Below are 18,238 nucleotides of genomic sequence, written 5' to 3'. Positions count from 1 at the left end.
CAGCCCCCAGGGGGCCGTTTGCCCAGGTTTTCTGCTGCTGGGGGCGTTGAGAGGGAGAGGATGGGCTGCCAAGAGGACTGGCGGTGCAGAAGGGAGCACGGGACAGTGTCAGAAGGGCAGTCGCGGGGCGCCTGGGTGGCTCAGTGGTTTAAAGCCTCTGCCTTCAGCTCAGGTCATGATCTCAGGGTCCTGGGATCGAGCCCCGCATTGGGCTCTCTGCTCAGCAGGGAGCCTGCTTCCTCCTCTATCTCTCTGCCTGCCTCTCTGCCTACTTGTGATCTCTCTTTGTCAAATAAATAAATAAAATCTTTAAAAAAAAAAAAAAAAAAGAAGGGCACTCACTCCAATCCCAGCCTGTCTAAGGATGCAGGAAGCTGGGAAATGGAGAAGAGAGAGGGGGGAGCTGGGGCCCACCACCAGCCTTGGCTAAAATAAAAAGACCTAGATGACTCATCCACCCCTCCTTGCAAACGGGAGGGCCTGCCCATTCCTACACACAGCCAACAAAACTCCAAATGGCAATCCATCCCTTCTTTTTATAGTTCCTCACCCTTTTCTCCTTCCAGTTTACCTGGATACTAGTATTTAATATTAATTATGCAATAATGATAGGCTATAGAATAGACTCTATATTGTGCACACATCCTATACATTGACATATAGAATAATGATAACTAATGTTTTCGAGAACTTCCTCTGTGCCAGGCATTACTGAAGCATTCTTTTATTTAATTCTAAGAACAATCCTATAAGGGAGGCAGTATTATTATCTCATTGGAAAGGTAAGGGAACCAAGGCTCAGAGAATGGTAAGTGACTTGCCCAAGGCCACAGAGCTCAGAAACTGAAGTCTGAACCTCTCTAGTAAACTGTTCCTCATTAAGGAATCATGAAAGACAATTCTATGCTTCACATTAGTGCAGTGCTTTTCATCTGATGGTTCTAACAACCTAAAATGCTATTATTTTCCCCATTTGGTAAAGGAGGCTCCACGGGTAAAGGGATTTATTTGCTCAGCGTGATCTAGCCAGTAAGCAGTAACCCTAGAGCTTAGCCTCGGGTCTGCTGACCTCAAGTCTAGACTTCCCCCTGTCCGGAAATGGGCCGGGGTTAGTCACTTAGGGTGACTGAAGCCAGGTGTCTACATTCCTAAGGATAAGCATGGGGGAGGAGAAGTTTCATGCAAGTCTCATATTAACTCCTAACCCCAGAGTCCAAGGGAAAGACCAGTCAGTCAGTCGTCAGGGTCCTCGCAAGCTCTCCAGCTGAATTTCCATTTCTGGGCTGTGGGAATTCTTTCTTGGTTCATTAAAACCTACAAACCAATCTCAGACACATTTCCTTGGGCTATAACTAGCTGGAGGCAGGTGGAGCCGCCTTTGACTCTAAAGTGTAGGAAATTACAAGAAATGGTGGTGATTGCATGAGAAGTTGTTTGTTGCTTTCCTTGGAGCATATCCAGCTCTTGCTCCCACAGACCTAGAGGGAACAGTGCCTTTCTTCTCATATTTGAGTTAGATTTTTAGATCTTCCTTAGGAGACACAGAAGTAGAAATCGTTAACTTCTCTTTTCCTTCACCAGAAGAGGCTCCTCAAAATAGATTTATGCAAATCTCACAACCTTTTCTGTATTAAGGTGCAAAGAACAGAGGAAGAAAGAAGATCACAAGTCACTTGGTACTTGAAAAAACAACCACCACATACAGTCAAGGCTCGCCATGTTGCCAACAGAGCCAGTGACATTTTGTGATTGCACTAGACTCCCAAGACCCAAGTTCCAGTCCTGGCTCGGCTCTGCCACGTACAAAGCAAGGTGCCCTTGGGCTAGTTAATCAATCTCTCAACTTCTATTTCCTCTGCCCTCAGTAACTTTGTAAGCTATATAAAATGGATCTTTTATAAAAATTGCTGAGACGAAACAAAGCATTCTGCTGACCTACAAGTAGAATTGTTCCTCTAAGCCAACTGTAGCACTAGGATCAGTACTTAGTCTGATACTCATTGTTCCCTGATCTGAAACAGTTAAAGCTACAAGTGAAAAATCTCAGCCACAAACATTTCCCCAGGAACCCTCCTCAACCCTCTTCACCCCAGCTCAAGAGAGCTGGTCGTTCCCTTCCTTTGGCTCACACAGTGCCCTGTACTTTCTTCTTGAGTCTTATCTCAGTGTTTTGCAAACTTCTCTTACATTCCCTGCTCAGACTGAGAAGCCCTTGAGATCAGGGATTAAGTCCTGCCTCCTTTAAAACACCAGTCTCCTGCAAAGCAGGGGCTTAGCAAACACTTTCTGAATGGACTACTAAAGGAAAGTTATTTATTTATTCACTTATTATTTATTTACTTTTAATTTATTTATTTAAATTCAAATTCAATTAATTAACACATAATGTATTATTTGTTTCAGGGGTACAGGTCTGTGATTCATCAGTCTTATATAATTATTTTAGGGGCACCTGCGTGGCTCAGTCAGTTAAGCGTCCACCTTCAGTTCAGGTCATGATCCCAGGGTCCTGGGATGGAGCCCCTGCATTAGGGTCCCCGCTCAGCGGGAAACCTGCTTCTACCTCTCTCTCTGCCCCTCCCCCCTGCTCATGCTCTCTCTCTCTCTCTCTCAAATAAATAAATAAAATTAAAAAAAATTATTTTATGGTAGGGAGGAATTCTCTCTTACCTTTATCCAAAGAGGCAACCATGGAGGACCAAAACCTCAGGGAGCATCTCATTTGTGCCCCTCAGTCCACAAATGGGGAAACTAAGGCTCAGAGAAGTAAAGGGACTTACACAGTTCACTGGATGAGCTCGTGGCAGAGCTGGAAGTATAAGCCTGGCCTCTACCCATTCCCCCATCACCATGGGAAGTTCAAGTTTGCAGTTAAAGAGGGAGCGACATTACACAGTCTAAGACATTATTAAGTGACAGTAATAGGGACTGTCGGAGGCTTAGTGAACGGCCACCACTCTTTTATAGGAGAACAACATTACCCCCAGTGACATATGTCACTGTCATCTCACAGTCTTTGTGGGGAAAGGAAAGGCACGGGGAAACTTCTGGACTCCTCAAAAGGACCCCCAGGCTTCCAAGCGCTGCTCCTTCAGACTATCCCCTGTGAGTGTCAAAACCCCCACGGCAGCCCTCAACCGTTCACGGAGTATATGAGATCGAAGCGAGAGAGGAGAGAGAGAAAGAGAGAGAAAGTTTGGGAAGTTTTGCCACATCTTCACTCAAGACTGCAAGTGCACAAAGAATTGTGGAAGGGCTGGTTGATAGAAGAAAAAAACACATTCAAAACTACTTACTGACTAATGATGCAGAAAATGTTATGAATAAGTATCCCTTTCTTGATTTATTACTTTAATTATCTGACATTCTATAGACCCCCATTAGTGGATTTTTTTTTTTTTTGGCTTAGATTTCAATTTTCTGTCTCATGGTGAAAGCTATTTATCATAATAATCAGTAAAATTCAAAACCTTTTAGCAGTATTTATAAAATTCATTTACCAGGTTCAGCCCTTGGAGAATGACAAAGAAGGCGCATTAGTACGTGTGCCGAAGTGTTTTATGCAGAATTATCTGTCCATAAGAATGATTAAAAGTTCTTTAGAATATTTGGAGCCCATTAGGTTTTTAAATTTTTTTTAAAAGTTCTTCTTACCTATGCTGTGACTGGAAGCTGGGACTGGCTGGTTGGGTGGTTGTTGAACTTTCGTCCGGATGATCCTGTGGACAGGTGGGAAAGAAATAAATGGTTATTTGCCATCGTGGAGAAGATTTCTCAACTAGCTCTGCACGGACAACCAGAAAGGCCATATCAAGCTGGAGCAGAGAAGGAGGGAGGCTATGACCCTAGATTGGGAGTTAGAGGGTCCAAAGAGCTATGGACTAGTACCAACTCATCCCCTACCTCCCTGGGTGTCTTGGGATAACTTGTGCCCCTGTCTGGGATTCAAGGGCCTCTTCTGTAGAAAAAGGATGATATGTTAGTGTTATGAATGGGCATCTTTTTTCCTCTGGAGCAGCTGCAGCTCCTGAAAGAACCTCCTGAGTAATGTTAGGGAGTTTCTTCCCTTCCCTGGAACTGTGCCCCTCCTCGATGGAATGACAGGACTGAACCAGGTGACCTCTCGGTTCCCTAGGGGACCATGTGTTCCTGTTTTCCTGTCAAAAATTATCAAGGAAGCGGATGTTTATTGCTCTCAAACTAAAAAGGGTTAAAGGGCTGGCTTGGCTTTGCTACAAGGAGCCCTCCAAAGTTGCCTTGTACAAAACTCTCATGCTTAAGCTCGAACAGGGCAAGGAACCGGGGATGTTCTGGCCTGTCTTTCCAGAGACCTCACTCTAGTTCTAATATGATGAACTTGATTGTGACCCTGGGCAAGTCCACTCCTTTGCGGGCCTCAGGACAATGAGAGAGTTGGAACAGATCACTCTACTTACTTTAAGTAATTAAATCCTTTTTTGGAAAAAAGTCTTCCAGAAAAGCCTACTGTATAAAAGGTGTAAGAGCAGTACTGCCTTCCCTTTGCACCTGCCGGCTCTGATGCTCCTCACAGAGTGCTGGACTCTGGGAAGCTCAGTCTGTAAATTTCTGTCCGGAACAACACACTCATATGGGCCTCCTCCATAAGACCCCAAGCCCTGTATGTCATAGGGTACACAACCACGGCCAGGCCAGAAGCTGCTGTGGGGTCTACAAGAAAGTTTCTTCCCTGGCATTTGGGAGAAGGGTGGGTGGTAACACAACTTTTCTTTGGAAAAGTTCTACTTCAGCTTCTATTACCTTTTAAAAGAAATTAGAGTTTTTATTTTCTTTTTTTAAAGATTTTATTTATTTATTTTGACAGAGAGAAAGAGCACAGGTAGACACAGCAGCCAGCAGAGGGAGAGGGAGAAGGGAGAAGCAGGCTCTCTCAGCAGAGAGCCCGACATGGGACTCGATCCCAGGACTGTCGGATCGTGACCTGAGCGGAAGGCAGCAGCTCAACCGACTGAGCCACCCAGGCACCCGTAAAGTTTTTTTTAATTATAAAAGCAACTTTGTGTTTATTGTAGACTATTAGGGCAATAAATAAAGAAGAATAAATAGAAGAAGGATAAAGAAAGAAAGAAGACATCTAAAATCACATTTCAGGGGCGCCTGGGTGGATCAGTGGGTTAAAGCCTCTGCCTTCAGCTCGGGTCCTGATCCCAGGGTCCCAGGATAGAGTCCCGCATCAGGCTCTCTGCTCCACGGGGAGTCTGCTTCCTTCTCTCTGCCTGCCTCTCTGCCTACTTGTGATTTCTGTCTGTCAAATAAATAAATAAAATCTTTTTTGAAAAAATAAAAAAATAGGGGCGCCTGGGAGGCTCAGTGGGTTAAAGCCTCTGCCTTCAGCTCGGGTCATGATCCCAGGGTCCTGGGATTGAGCCCCACATCGGGCTCTCTGCTCAGCAGGGAGCCTGCTTCCTCCTCTCCCTCTGCCTGATTCTCTGCCTGCTTGTGATCTCTGTCTGTCAAATAAATAAATAAAATCTTTAAAAAAAAAAAAAAAGAAAAAAGAAAAAAAGAAAATCACATTTCAGTGTATTTCCTTTATGCTAACATTCCTATGCATATCAAGAAATACCCATTTTCTGATAGCAAAATCAGGATTAAACCATGTACACAGTGTGTATCCCGCTCTCTTCACTCCATGCCATAGGAGAGGCTTTTTCACATTCCAGACCATTATTTTCTGGAAGTCCAAGTTGCAAGCTGCACTGGGTCTCCAGCCTGAACAAATGGAGAGCAGTGAGGATACCGTGGCTGAGTTACGGCCTCCGCCCTCTGCGATCTCACAGCTCAGTGGTGGGCACCCAGGCTGCTCAGCATGCTCGGCTGAGAGCCTGGAACAAATATTTCCCTTCCCACCACAGCCCAACCACGGGTCCTCTGGAGTACAGGCCCTTGAACCTCTAGGTCCTTTGCCCATTTCTTTCTTTTTTTTTTTTAAAGATTTTATTTATTTATTAGACAGGCAGAATCACTAGTAGTCAGAGAGGCAGGCAGAGAGAAAGGAGGAAGCAAGCTCCCCGAGGAGCAGAGAGCCCGATGCGGGGCTCAATCCCAGGACCCTGGGATCATGACCTGAGCCGAAGGCAGAGGCTTTAACACACTGAGCCACCTAGGTGCCCCTCTTTGCCCCTTTCTATGAGTCAGTGTAAGTGCTGCAGCAAATGTACTCGGTATTTGTTTGTTTTCTCCAATATTCAAACGGCTTATTTTAACTCAGCAAACACGGAACATATTCACAAGGACCTGGGAGTGAGGTAGTCTTTTGGAATCAACTGGAATTAAGCTAGAGTCTGATCCAAATTTTATTATTTTTGTGTATGTCACCTTCTTTGTGCATACATGCGTGTTTGTGTACAGAGACAGAGCTCAATATGAATATACGGATACACCAGATGTAAATGTAGTTTATACATGCTATGGTTTATATATGTACAAAAATATGGTGACATATTTCAAAACTATTTCCCATTACTTCCAGTCCTAAGTGGACTGGAAAAGTCCTAACTTTTTAAATAATTGTCTGGCCATTAAATTTAAGCAAAGAAAATTTTATTTTCCTTATTTTCCTTTCAATGTATTTATAAATCATTTGGTAAGACATTATCCATTGTTATAAATCATTGAGAGGCAGCTATAGCTATTGATTAAATACACAGGCTCTGCAGGATGCCTGGGTGGCTCAGTCAGTTAAGTGGTGGTTAAGTGACTGCCTTTGCTCGGGTCATGATCCCAGGATCCTGGGATCAAGCCCCACTTCGGGCTTCCTGCTAAGGAGTGGCGGGACCTGCTTCTCCCTCTCCCTCTGCTGCTCCCCCTGCCTGTGCTCTCCTGCTCTCTCTCTCTCTGTCAAATAAATAAATAAAATCTTTTTAAAAAAATAAAAAATTATATACATACATACATACACACACACAGGTTCCAGAATCAGACTACTAGTGTTTGGATCCCAGTTTTCCAACTTGCCAGCTGCAAGTCCTAGAGTAAATTACTTAACCTCTCTGCGTCACAGTTTCTTCACCTGCAAAGTGGGACTAAGAATCATTCCCATCTCTTTGGGTTATTATGAGAATTTAACCAATTAATTATTTAGAAGAGCGGCTACTACATAGTAAATTCTCTATAAATGCTAGCTATTATTTTCAGTAGTATCTTCATAACAATTAAAGACTAGCTTCAACCTTAAAAGGTCCGTATTTTCCACAAATGCCTTAAAAACACATGGGATCCCCCTGGGAGTGGGGCAGGAGAACGCTGCCATCCCCACACCCTATTTTAAGGCTGTAGTAGGATCGTCCTCCATAGGCAAGACTAGAGTATAAGGAACCCTCCAAAGCTGTCCCCAAAGATAGAGATTTTGTCCATCTGCTTGCAGCAGCTGCCAAAAAAAAAAAAAAAGAACAAAGAGCATTATCCTCCACTGTGAAGAAATGGCAGTGGGAATAATAAGACTAATTGATTCATAACAATTCTTTAAAAATTAAAAATTAACAAAAAAAATTTTTTTAAAGATTTTATTTATTTATTTGACAGGCAGAAATCACAAGTAGGCAGATAGAGGGGGAAGCAGGCTCCCCGCCGAGCAGAGAGCCCCATGCGGGGCTCAATCCCAGGACCCCGAGATCACAACCCGAGCCGAAGGCAGAGGCCTAACCCACTGAGCCATCTAGGTGCCCCCAAAATTTAAAAAAAATGTTTTTTAAATTAACAAGCGATCATCAAGACTCTTCACAATAAGAGTCACACTCTGGATCTTTTCTAAACCACAGACAGTCTGGCTAACAGGCACATAACATGGGAAGGTCTATCCTCTACTTTGCTGTGCATGAGCACGACCCTGGGTGCCATGTGAACATCCTAGATGGTCCAACAGGGAAGAGAGTCCGGCAGTCAGCCAGTTCCTCCAAACTGGGAAACCAAAGCCCAGAGTGCTCAAGTGACTTGCCCAGAGTCACACAGCCCATCAGACTTTCAGCCAGACTTCCAGGCCCCATGCCTGAGCACTTTCTTTGGACCATAAAGAAAGAGAAAAAGAGGAAGCGGTCCCTCTGCTAAATATTTCCTATAGGAGATGTAAAGCCTATGTGGATTTCAAATCCATTTAGAAGATGAAGGACTAATGTCCCAGGGATTTTGGGTATTACAGGCACTTGTAAGGATTGATTTCAACATCACCCTCACTTCTTTGAAAGGCAGGTCTTCTCAGACACATCCCCCATACCAACCCCCCCAATACACAATTACACTGAAAGAGAAAATCAGAAAATCATGCACCTTTAAAAAGGAAATAGGAAGACAGAGCTATGGAGATTCCACATCCACGGCACTAATGAAACCACCATTGGAAAGTAAGAATCCTGGGCCATCAGTTGTGCTAAGAATCCACAAGCAAGGGTCCAACTGGGCTATGCTGGGAGCGGCCCCACAGGGGACACCCAGGCCAGCAACCGAAGTGGAGAAGAAAGAGGGAATGGGTAAACAATCTCAGAAGCCTTGCTGCCCAAGTTCAGAGGAAGAGCAGAGTTCACAGACTAGCTCTCTCAGGCTACATTCGTTCCTAAACAAGCTTTGTTTAGCTGCACGATTATTTGTTTTTATTTGAATTAGTTGCCAGTATTTGCAAGGTGAGGGGGCACCTGAGTGGCTCAGTCGTTAAGCATCTGCCTTCGGCTCAGGTCATGATCCCAGGGTCCTGGGGTCGAGCCCCATCTTGGGCTCCCTGGCCGTGGGGATCCTGCTTCTCCCTCTCCCACTCCCTCTGCTGTGTTCCCTCTCTCACTGTATCTCTGTCAACTAGATAAATAAAATCTTAAAAAATATATATATATATTTGCTAGGTGGGAGCTTTTACATAAATACGTGGATCTGTAGCTTCCCTTGAAAAATCCGAACACCTAGCCATGCTGACCTCACGTTCTCACATGACCACAACCAACTGTTGGTTAAATTGGTTAAAGAGAACTATCCAAAGAGAGACAAGAAAAGAGAACTGTCCTTCTAGCTGGGAACGCCATGCACAGTGCCCACCGCTTGGCCACTGATTTAGAGCCACGGGCCTCAAACAGAAGGCCGGCTCCATTCCACCTGTCTCTGCCAGCTCTCAGACAGTCACCTCCAACGGACGCTCAGGCTAGAATCTAAAGATCTTTGGGGCAGCATCCCAGCGCTAACGTGTCCTTAGGAAGCAACATAAATGTGATGTCTTGTGTCCCAGGAAATCACCCACACACTCAGCCCAACAGGTGCTGTGGCACTGAACTCCACGTCAGTCATGGGTTCCCGGACTGGTCTCCCAGGAGACAGCAGGAAGGCATAAGCTTGTGGGGGAGGACAGTGGAAATGACACTGCGGCCACCAGAATAGCTACCAATCCAGCCACTGCTCCCTCGTTAGCTGTTAAAATAGAGGAATCGTGAGAAGTTGCCTCCAACAGAAGCAGGGGCAGGGAGAGGAATCTGTGGACATTTGCAAGATGGTTCTTTCGAACCAGCATCCGTTTGAACGCAGCTTAGCAGCTTTGCCTTCATATGGAGAATACAACTGCGGTGCTGGTTCTGGGATGGCTGGGGCTTCCTGGGCTGGAACGGGGAGGGCAGGCAGCAACAGACAGTGTCCCACACCTCTTCTATCCCGGGACCCTGGGATCAGGACCCGAGCTGAAGGCAGAGGCTTTAACCCACTGATCCACCCAGGCGCCCCTGAAATGTGATTTTAGATGTCTTCTTTCTTTCTTTATCCTTCTTCTATTTATTCTTCTTTATTTATTGCCCTAATAGTCTACAATAAACACAAAGTTGCTTTTATAATTAAAAAAAACTTTAGGGGTGTCTGGTGGCTCAGTCGGTTGAGCTGCTGCCTTCCGCTCAGGTCACCATCCCACAGTCCTGGGATCGAGTCCCATGTCGGGCTCTCTGCTGAGAGAGCCTGCTTCTCCCTTCTCCCTCTCCCTCTGCTGGCTGCTGTGTCTACCTGTGCTCTTTCTCTCTGTCAAAATAAATAAGTAAAATCTTTAAAAAAAGATAATAAAAACTCTAATTTCTTTTAAAAGGTAATAGAGGCTGAAGTGGAACTTTTCCAAAGAAAAGTTGTGTTACCACCCACCCTTCTCCCAAATGCCAGGGAAGAAACTTTCTTGTAGACCCCACAGCAGCTTCTGGCCTGGCCGTGGTTGTGTACCCTATGACTACAGGGCTTGGGGTCTCATGGAGGAGGCCCATATGAGTGTGTTGTTCCAGACAGAAATTTACAGACTGAGCTTCCCAGAGTCCAGCACTCTGTGAGGAGCATCAGAGCCGGCAGGTGCAAAGGGAAGGCAGTACTGCTGAAAAAAAAAGAGCAGTACTGCTCTTATACCTTTTATACAGTAGGCTTTTCTATACAGTAGTTCTACTGTATAGAACTTTTTTTCTCTGGGTTGGTTGGCTAAAGACCACAAAGAACTCTGGGTAAAGAATGGAGTAAGGAGGGGCGCCTGGGCGGCTCCAGGGTCACACAGTAGGTTAAGCCTCTGCCTTCGGCTCAGGTCGTGATCCCAGAGTCCTGGGATCCAGCCCCCGGCTCTCTGCTCAGCAGGGAGCCTGCTTCCTCCTCCCTCTCTGCCTGCCTCTCTGCCTACTTGTGATCTCTGTCTGTCAAATAAATAAATAAAAATCTTTTTAAAATTTTTAAAAAATCATCACTGCTCTGTACTCCCCTTCTGGGCCTCAGATTCTTTATCTGCCACAGAACCGAGATAAGCCTCTAGGGCTAACAGAGACCACAGGTGCGAAAACACCTCAGAGTCAAGGCCACCACTGCGGATACCCAGGAGGCCCCTGAGGCCGGCCACGGCCCCAGTCACAAGCAACCAGCAGGCAACTTGAAGAGTCTGGCAAACCCTGGGCCTGCCTTCCTGGCAGCATTCGGCTGATGCTGAGGACCACGTGACCCTTCAGTTCTGCCGTGCTGTCTGTCTGTCCCAGCTCCAGTCTCTCCCTATCACCTCACAGCCACCCCGCTTCACAGGTTCCGTCACTGCCTGGCCACCACAGCCATTAGAGTTTGGGACTCCCACGTGCAACCTAAAGTTCTCTTTCAAACCACCAATTACAGTCACACCCTACACTGGGAACTCCATGGGCCCTCAAAGCCTGACCATGGGTTTGACAGAAGCTTCTCTCCAGAGCAGGCTTCTCCTGCTTCCCTGCTTCTAGGCATCACGTGCCTCACTCGTGGGGGAAAAGTCACATTGCTTTGCATGGTGGAAATCCTACAATAAAGCCAGAAGCAGAGGACTCACAAAGCACACTGGAGTCCCTCATAATCCAGAAAAACAACAGGAGTATCCCCCCTCCAAACCCACCACAATCTTTGCTACCTCCTCAGCTAATTTGGGCTGGTCAGACTTCTACTACGCACCAGAATCCCACCCTAGACAAGGAGGCCTTCTAGAGACTAAGACAATGTGCCCAATTTCCCTCTTTCGTCTCAGCACTTTGATGTCAGAGCCAAGGTAAAGATTTGCCGAGAGAAAGAAAACAGGCTAATGGTAATAAAATGGCAGGACTCGGAACACTGACACATGGGACGCCTGGGTGGCTCAGTCGGTTAAGCCTCTGCCTTCGGCTCAGGTCGTGATGCCAGGGTCCTGGGACCAAGTCCTGCACTGGGCTCCCTGCTCAGCAGGGAGCTTGCTTCTCCCTTTCCCTCTGCCTGTTGCTCCCCATGCTTGTGCTCTCTCTCTTTCTCCCTCTTTGTGTCAAATAAATAAAATCTTTTAAAAGGGCATTAAAAAATTGCTTTAAAAAAATAAACCAACCCAGCAACACAGATACTCACACAGTGATTCTACACATTTGAATCATCCCAGAAGGAACACCCAACAGGCCCAGAAGAGATCTCTGAGACATTGTAGTCTAATCACCTCTTTCTACAGGGTATGAGGGGTCTCTTATGCCCACACAGGCTCTGCACTGACAAGGGTCGGGTGTGACTTTGGAGAAATGGGAACTGGTCAAGTTTCCACCCTGCTGGCTTCTCTTTTCTTTGTGGAGTTTAGACAACAGTCATTTTGGTTTATCTCGTAATTTCATCATTGACCTCTGTGGGTTTAGATAGAGCTGAGACTGCACCGTCTACAATAGAACACTTTCTTTCAGGACTTGTTAAAACTTTGAGAGTCCGTCAGATACCTCCTGGGTCAGACTACAAAGAAGAAGGTGCCTCTGTGGCTCCTGGGAGAATCCCATGCCTGGTACCCATGACATTTCTCCGGTTCTTTCTCTCCGCGGGTGAGATTGAGCAGAACTGGGTAGAGGACAGCCTCCCAACTCCACAGCACCTTAGTGTCCTGGATGTCACTCTTGGAGATCACAGACCCACATCAGAACCTCCAAGGTCTGGGGCTCTCAGAGACAGGAAGAGCTTTGTCAGAGTCATACTTGGAGCTTCAGACAGAGCTGGGACCAGGAACTAAATCCCCCAACCTCAAGTCCAGGCTCTGTTTTCCACACTCGGTGGCTCAACCTCTGCCCAAAATGAAGGCAGGGATTTTCTTCCTGGGAAACTCTGATACAGGCCAGTGCTAAGACTTTGAGCATGAGCTTACAAGTAAAGTGACATTTGTGGGGCCCGATCAGGACAATTCCCTGCTAAGTGCTCACACACAGAGGCAGGTGGGAAAGGGAGTGATAAACAGCACTCTGGGCTCAGAAGAGTCTCAAGCAGATTGGGTACTGACATGGCCTTCCCTCCCTGGGCCTAGAACTCCTGCCCACTTTGGAAAGACAAGAAAGGTGAGAGAGAGGTCTACAAAGGCCCACGAGCCCCCTCCTCCTGTCTGATAACCCCTAAAGGGCCTTGATGAATGGAGAGACCAGATCCCTAGGAAAGGTACCCCCAGAGCCTCCAGGATGCCCCACTCCACCCAGATCCCTAGCCCCCCACCGGCAACAGCCCCTCACCTGTTGATGGAACTGACGCTGGGCACCGTGTCATTGTCACACACCCGTTCCGCCAGCAGCCGGTCCCTGATCTCCCAGGCAAACATGGTGGGATTTTGGCGTTTATACTCAGCGATTTTTTCCACCACTTTGGGCGTGGCGACCTTTGGTTTGGATCCTCCAATTACTCCAGGCTTGATGCTCCCCGTCTCATAATACCTAGGACCCAAGGAGAAAGGAGCTTAGCCATGAGGAACCAGCAAAATGATGTTTACAACAAAATAGATACTCTGTCCTGGAAGCATCTGGCTCTGAGCTGTGCAGTTCACCAGCCACTCTCCATACAGAGCTTTTAAACATCTGAAATATGACTCATTTGAATTGAGGTGTACTGTAAGTGTAAAATACACACCGGACTGTCAAAACTTAGTAGAAAAAAAAGAACAGGGGTGCCTGAGTGGTCAGGTCATGGTCTCAGGGCTGGGATCGAGCCCTGCATGGGGCTCTCTGCTCAGCAGGGAACCTGCTTCCCCCTCCCTCTCTGCCTGCCTCTGCCTACTTGTGATCTTTCTCTCTGTGTCAAATAAATTAATAAAATCTTAAAAAATAAAAGAACATAAAATACCTCATTAGTAGTTTTTATATTGGTCATATGCTGAAGTGATCACATTGTTCATATACCGGGCTAAGCAAACTATGTAAAATTATTTGTACCTGTTTATTTTTCCCTTTTTTAATATACTACCAGAAAATTTTAAATTTCAAGCGTGGCTCACATTCTGTTTCTGTTGGACAGGGCTACTCCAGATGCCATGCATTAATTAGTTAATTAACTCTATCACATTTATCTACCATTTCACGATTTACAGAAAAGTTTCAAGTCAGCTTTCCTACTTGATCTCCACAAAAAAGTTGAAAAAAGTTCTCTTTTTTTTTTTTCCCAAAGATTTTATTTATTTGTCAGAGAGAGAGAGCACACAAGCAGGCAGAGTGGCAGGCAGAGGCGGAGAGAGAAGCAGGCTCCCTGCCCAGCAAGGAGCCCGATGCGGGACTCAATCCCAGGTCCCTGGGATCATGACCTGAGTCACGGCAGCAGCTTAACCAACTGAGCCACCCAGGCGTCCCTATCTCCACAACAGTCCTAAAACACATAAATATTTTGAACAAATGAATGAAGAATGAATAAATGGCTCCCCGTTGATAGGTATAAAACAGAGATTCGTAGAGGTTAAATGGTTTGTCCAGGATCACACAAGACCCACTGGCGGAATCAGGATGGAAGCTCAGCCTCCTGAGCTAAAATTTCCCCAGGAAGTTGGCCTGTACCTTTAACCGACCAGCGCTCATATCCCCTAGCAAATTCCATCTGCATTCTGTGAAACTGTCCACTAAAATGTAACTTCTTTTTTTTTTTTTTTGCTCTGAGATTAAAATGATAACCCTGGTGTCAAATTAAAAGGAGGGCTGGATTCCAGAATTAACTGGAAATATGTGTTATATAGAAGTCAAAACCCAAGCAATCAAAAAAAAAAAAGCCAACCACAAGTCACTGCAGCTTCTTCCAGGGACCTCCCCTGAGGTAAATCGCTGTTTCTAAGGACATTTCCATGCTATCAGCTCTTCCTCGTTAACACAAATAGGATGTCAGGGTTTTACAGTAAAACCGAGACCGGGGAGAAGAGTGCCGTGAAAGATCATTTCAGGGGAAAAAATTACTTGATTCCTTTTCTGAATCTGAGCCTTTACTGGATGTTTCTCAACATTTACAGAGGAATTCTGGACTTCTCTTGCAAAGGAGATTATCTTGCAGTTGAGAATATTTTTGCCAAGAAAACATTTTAGAAATGACTGGTAATTTTTATTATTTATTTATTTATTTATTTATTTTAGTAAACCCTGAATCCAGCGTGAGACCAGGACTCACAACCCCGAGATCAAGAGTCACACATTCAACCACCAACAGAGCCAGCCGGGTGCCCCCATGACTTGTGATTTTTCAACCTACCAAGAGTTTATGATAGGTAAGGGAAGAGGTGATTATCCTATGAGACGGATGGGAAGTGATACCCAAGAGCAAGGACTAGTTACATTTAAAGAGATGCTGAAGGGGCGCCTGGGTGTCTCAGTTGTTAAGCATCTGCCTTCACCTCAGGTCATGATCTGGGATCCTAGGCTCCCTGCTCAGTGGGAAGCCTGCTTCTCCCTCTCCCATTCCCCCTGCTTGTGTTTCCTCTCTCCCTGTGTCTCTCTCTGTCAGATAAATAAATAAAATCTTGAAAAAATAAATAAAGAGATGCTAAACTTCTCAGCCTGGGTAAATCTAGTTAGGGCCAAGTTAATAGATATTCTAGAAATAGATGAAATAATTTTGGGAACAGTGATACGGAAATGGAAATTCTGTTTTTCATTGAGAAGAGCGAGTCATGTACAAACACGGACCATAGGGGAAAAGTCCACCTCTCCTCCCTCTTTCTGTAATTTCTGAAAAATTGTAACTAGTCACAAACAGCGTTTAAGAACTATCCAAGAAAATGCTATTTTGCCAGCAGTTTAGAAAGGCACCCCCACTCCAGGCACACAGCTGTCTCTGCGGATTCCGAGTTTCCTTCTAACTTTACAATAAAGAGTCCTTTCTTACTATCAACAAAGTAACTCCTTAGAGGCACAGTGCTCTAAAGGTTACAGAGACCTTCCTCAAATCTTCCCCATCCTCCCAACCATCCTAAGAGGCCAGCAGGGTTTTATGGAAGGCGAAACAGGATTAGAAGAGTGAGCCCCTTGCCCAGCTTCCGGAAGTCAGAGCCAGTCCCAGCTCTCAGAAGTGACTCTGAAGCCAGTCTTCTTCCCCCTAGGGCACACGTCTGCTCTGACTGTGAAGTGAGAACAATAATGATGATCCCTTGCACCTGCGGAAAGCTTTCCCCTTTACCAGGCAGTTCACATGCAGCTTTGCCCTCACTCACCGACCGCAGAGTGCCTGTTACAGGCATTGTCTTGGGGCAGAGCTTACAGACACACAGACAACCCGGGGCTGAGTACTCCTAACTTACTAGAGGAAGGAGCCCGCGGTGCTCCCGCAGCTGCTGAGAGCGCAGCGGGAGGGAGCTACCCCTCCCCCAGCCCCTGTCCGGTTTGTCTCCGTCTGGCTGGGGGTGTGGTCGCAGCCAGGGCTCTTGGCCCAACTCACCTGAGCACCATCACCCACTGCAGACCGAGGTCTTAACACGATACCCCTCCGTCTGCCTTTTGCCTGACCCATCAGCCAAGCCCTTAGAAGGCCACCCTGAGACCCCATGGGAGACCCCAGTTGGCAACTGTGTAAAGTGAGGACTCCCACGAAGAACTACTCTTCCCTATCAGCGTAACCTCCACGCAGTCTTTTGGCTTACACGCTACCAACAGACGGCAGCCGCCAACTAGAGGCAAGCTAGTTTAGGAGTAAAGAGGTGGGCGTGTCCCCCCGGGGCTCTACGAAGCTGGGTGACCTTGGCAAAATCGCTTAGCCTCTCTGGGCCTCTGTTGCCCCATTTGTATAATAAGGGGAGGATGTCTGCCCAGCCTGCCTCAGAGGAGAAAGGCAGAAATGCAGAATGAGTAAGAGAAAGCTTTGCAAAACATAAAGAGCACGTGTTGCGGATTAAAATCCTCTGCGTGTTTATTACTGTGTAACATACCACCTAGTTCCAAATGGTCTGAACCTCCCAGCCAGGCTCCAGTGAAAGAAGACAAGAGCCAGGCTTTCTGGGTGGATTTAAATGGGCCTCACATGCCACCAGGCTGTGCCTCTTGAGCCCCTCCTGAGCCTCGAGCTCTGTGGACTGAATGCCCACACTCCTGGCAAATCGCCACCTTCCCAAGATGACGGGGGTCTTTGCCCCAGGGACTCTGACTGCCTTGTCATACAGCCTCTGAAAACCACGGCCACCACACACAACACACCCTCTCTATATAATCTGTCACTCCAAGTGCGCCCATCAAATTCTTCGGTGACCAAAAAAAAAAAAAAAAAAAAGTCAGTGGATGGAACAGCCCCAGTTCAGAAATTCCCAGTCACACTGTTTTAGGGCTGAACTTGTTTCTTAAAAGGCAGTTCTAATTAGAGTGACATTTTGTCCACTGTGGTTCTTAGTTATGAAAATAATGAGCTATGAAATTCCAATTTATTGTTGACAACTTAAACGGCCAGGCACCCGAGCGGCGCATAACTTCCGAGTGCCACTCTACCTAGTGACAAATCTATTCTGGGCCTCTGGAGGCTGCCGGCTGGGCTGGGGAGGGTCCTTGTCCCCTTCAGTCTCCAGGGGCGGTCTGGAGGGCTCCCAGGCACCAGAACATGATGACCCAGCATCTAGACATCCCCTCTGAGAAGGGCTTGGCGTCTCACCCTGAGAAGATTTCAAACAGCGAGCAAGATGTCCGCTCAGCAACGATGTCTCAGCAAAAACAAAGGAAGGGCCTTCTTTTTGCTCTCTCTCCCTCTGCGCAATGAAGAGGCTTCCCAAGAAGATAGCTAAGACCCACTTGGCTCTCAGAGTCTGACACTGAGATAGTCTAAAATATTTCTTTCCTCTCTCTCTCACTTTCTCTCCTTCTGTCTTGTCTTCATTGCTCTATTTTATTCTCTGTTTTAAAATCAATCATTCTCTTTTCATTTCCCTCTCCTCAATTTTTCTTCTTTTATTTTCACTCTCATCCTCCTGCCTACAACCACCATCTAACAAAAGTACCAGGCTGATGTCCAGCCTTCCTCCTTGAACTCTGGCTGGGGCTCATTGGCTCCTGAGTGCTAAACAGGAGTGGAGCTCAGAGCCTCCTCCCTGGTTGCCAGACGACCTGGGGTGGGCAGGGAATAAGGAACAAATGCAAGGATCAAAGTCCCCAAAGGGGATCCCAGACCCCTGGTCTTGAAACTTCTTCCCCTGGCCTCCAGCAAGGCTCCCCAAGGTTAGAAACTGCTTTTCCTTCCATCTAAGAGAATTTCTGAAATTCCAGCAGATGAAAGGAAGAGAGCATGCAGAAAACCACAATGTCACTGACATACTTCAAAATATTTATTTTCTATTCAGGCAACTGTTCTCCAATCATAATACAAGCTACAGGACCAAGGTTGCTTTCTGACCCTGGGAGGAAAATCCTGAGAGACCATTGAACAGCTGGACCTGAGAATACTCCGGCTGCCAGGGCAGACCTCTAGCAACTTCACATGCCCAGAAAAAAACCTGCGGCTTTGGCTTTGGGGTGTGTTGAGATGCCGATGGTCTAAGGGTCCTTGAGGCCTCCTCCTAGTC

At 46.4% G+C, this 18,238-nt stretch overlaps 1 protein-coding gene across 2 annotated transcripts in view; it reads right to left on the bottom strand.

Moving 5' to 3' along the window:
• Nucleotides 1-18,238, bottom strand: part of PAX5 (paired box 5) — a 191,792-nt gene that overhangs the window by 158,812 nt on the left and 14,742 nt on the right. For both annotated transcript variants that reach the window (XM_044265343.1, XM_044265344.1), the window contains exons 3-4: nt 12,972-13,169; nt 3,655-3,719 (exon numbers count right to left, since the gene is read on the bottom strand). In XM_044265343.1, coding sequence (XP_044121278.1) covers nt 3,655-3,719; nt 12,972-13,169 — 263 coding nt within the window. The remainder of the gene's footprint in view (nt 1-3,654; nt 3,720-12,971; nt 13,170-18,238) is intronic.

Source organism: Neovison vison, chromosome 9, assembly GCF_020171115.1.
Source record: "Neovison vison isolate M4711 chromosome 9, ASM_NN_V1, whole genome shotgun sequence".
In the NCBI taxonomy this organism is placed as follows: domain Eukaryota; kingdom Metazoa; phylum Chordata; class Mammalia; order Carnivora; family Mustelidae; genus Neogale; species Neogale vison.
This window is presented reverse-complemented; position numbering and strand designations above follow the sequence as displayed.